At 55.6% G+C, this 2191-nt stretch overlaps 1 protein-coding gene across 1 annotated transcript; it reads left to right on the top strand.

The window, feature by feature from the left end:
- Nucleotides 1–187: 187 nt before the first annotated feature.
- On the top strand, nt 188–1294 carry HRH2 (histamine receptor H2). The gene has a single exon (XM_010287852.1). The coding sequence runs from the start codon at nt 188–190 to the stop codon at nt 1292–1294; it is 1107 nt and encodes a 368-aa protein (XP_010286154.1).
- Nucleotides 1295–2191: the final 897 nt, after the last annotated feature.

Below are 2191 nucleotides of genomic sequence, written 5' to 3'. Positions count from 1 at the left end.
CTTTCCCTAGACCATATCATTCCTAGAACACAAGGCTGAACACTTGAAGTGACTCTGCAATGTTCTCCAGGGTGACTGTAGGCCCAAGGTCACTTTGGAAAGGGCTCTAAGGCTGCATGGTAGAGGCTCACTCCAAGTATCTTCGGAGCTGGTGAGGGCAGGACTGCTCCATCCATGCAACTGCACTATGGATGCGTGTTACAACCATACAAGCTCTCAAAAAAGGATGGACTTCCCCCTGCAGCTGCTGGTTGGGTCCTGCCTCTCCCTCCTCATTGTGATCACTCTCTGTGGTAACATCATCGTCTGCCTGGCCGTCACCCTTGACCGCCGGCTCTGCAGCTTGACAAACTGCATCATCGTCTCCTTGGCCATCACCGATCTGCTGCTGGGCCTCCTCGTGCTGCCATTCTCCGCCTTCTATGAACTCACCAAAGAATGGCCCTTTGGCAGCACTTTGTGCAACATCTACACCAGCCTGGATGTCATGCTGTGCACGGCTTCCATCCTCAACCTCTTCATGATCAGCCTAGACCGCTACTTTGCGGTCACCACCCCACTCCGTTACACACAACTGGTGACTCCCTCCCGGGTGGCTGTGGGCTTGGTTGTTATTTGGACAGTTTCACTGATGGTCTCCTTCCTACCCATCCACCTAGGCTGGAACACTAATGGGACAGCGGTCCAAAACGTATCTCCCAACTGCAACAAGGAGTGCACGCTAGAGGTGAACCCTGTGTATGGGCTAGTGGACGCCTTGCTCACCTTTTACATCCCTTTGGTTATCATGTGCATCACCTACTACCGGATATTTAAAATAGCGAGGGAGCAAGCCAAGAGGATAAACCACACATGGTGCTGCAGCAGCAATGCCACCATGCCACCCATGGTGAAAGAGCACAAAGCCACCGTGACGCTAGCGGTGGTGTTGGGAGCATTCATTGTGTGCTGGTTCCCCTATTTCACAGTGTTCACGTACCGGGGGATGTGGGGGGACAGCAGGGTGAAAGGCACACCGATGTCCATTGTCCTCTGGCTGGGCTATGCCAACTCAGCCCTGAACCCCATCCTCTATGGGACATTCAACAGGGATTTCCGGGTGGCATACCGGCACTTGCTGTGCTGCCGGAGGACTGGGGGCCCCAGGAGCTCCCATCTGCCTCCCCTCCAGAAGGCCCAGTCCAGGGGAAGAAGCTGCAGGCAGGGCCAGGGCAGGCAAGAGGGTAAACCCTTGAAACTGGAGACAAGGAATGGGAAAGGGATCTTGCTGACCGATGGAGCCCTCAAGAGGTAAGAGTCCTTCTTATGTGCAGGGCTTTGATGGAAGGTCCATCCCCAGAAAGGAAGGCAGAGGTGTGGACCCCACATTGTCCATGAACTTCTAAGCAACAATACAGATGCCCCAGTAGGAGATCCTTGCGCAGGCAACCCTTGCTCTTCGCAGCCACCCAGAAATTCATCACCACCAGCGGGGACCCAGCTCGCATGCCCCCGTGCTGGCATGGGGTCCACACAGGTCCAGCAACACCAGCTTCACCCATGGCTTGGCCTGCAATGGCCACCAGTTCACAGGGAGCACAAAATGTCCCTGGCTTTGCTGGGTAACACAGGGACGGTTTTGCCACCAGAATTTGCTGTACAGAATGGGGTGCAGCCATTAACTGCAGCTGCTCCCAAAAAACAGCCGTGTCCCACCCTCCGGTGGCGGGCAGACAGCAAAGCCTGGGCACACAGCAGAGCTCAGGAAAGGTGACCACCCATCACAGGGGGGACAACAGGGTGTTAGCCCTGGGGCACAGAGCTGGGGCACCCATGGTCATGCGGCGAGCCCCTGCAGGAGCTGAGATCTGGGTCCTCAGCTCCCTGCAGAGCAGCTCAGCAGCTTCTCTTCCCAGCCAAGCCATGCACCCTCAGCATTTCGGCTGTCATTTTGCATCAGCAGCAAATTCGGTCAACAGCAAGTTCCGTTCCCATCTCCGGAAAGGAGCAAGAATAGCTAAAATTAGGTTGGAAAATGTTTTTAGAAATACAAATACCCATGTAAAGTTAAGGGAAAAAATTCCCTCAGCGTCACCCCAAGCATGTCACAGGGTCAGGCCCCTCGGAGGGGTGCGGGTGCAATGAGGGAGCAGGATGCGCACAAGGCGGGCGAACTCTGTGCCGGGCTGTGGCACCAGTCCCCTCCCTGGGG

Source organism: Phaethon lepturus, unplaced genomic scaffold (genome assembly GCF_000687285.1).
Source record: "Phaethon lepturus isolate BGI_N335 unplaced genomic scaffold, ASM68728v1 scaffold34525, whole genome shotgun sequence".
In the NCBI taxonomy this organism is placed as follows: Eukaryota; Metazoa; Chordata; class Aves; order Phaethontiformes; family Phaethontidae; genus Phaethon; species Phaethon lepturus.
This window is presented reverse-complemented; position numbering and strand designations above follow the sequence as displayed.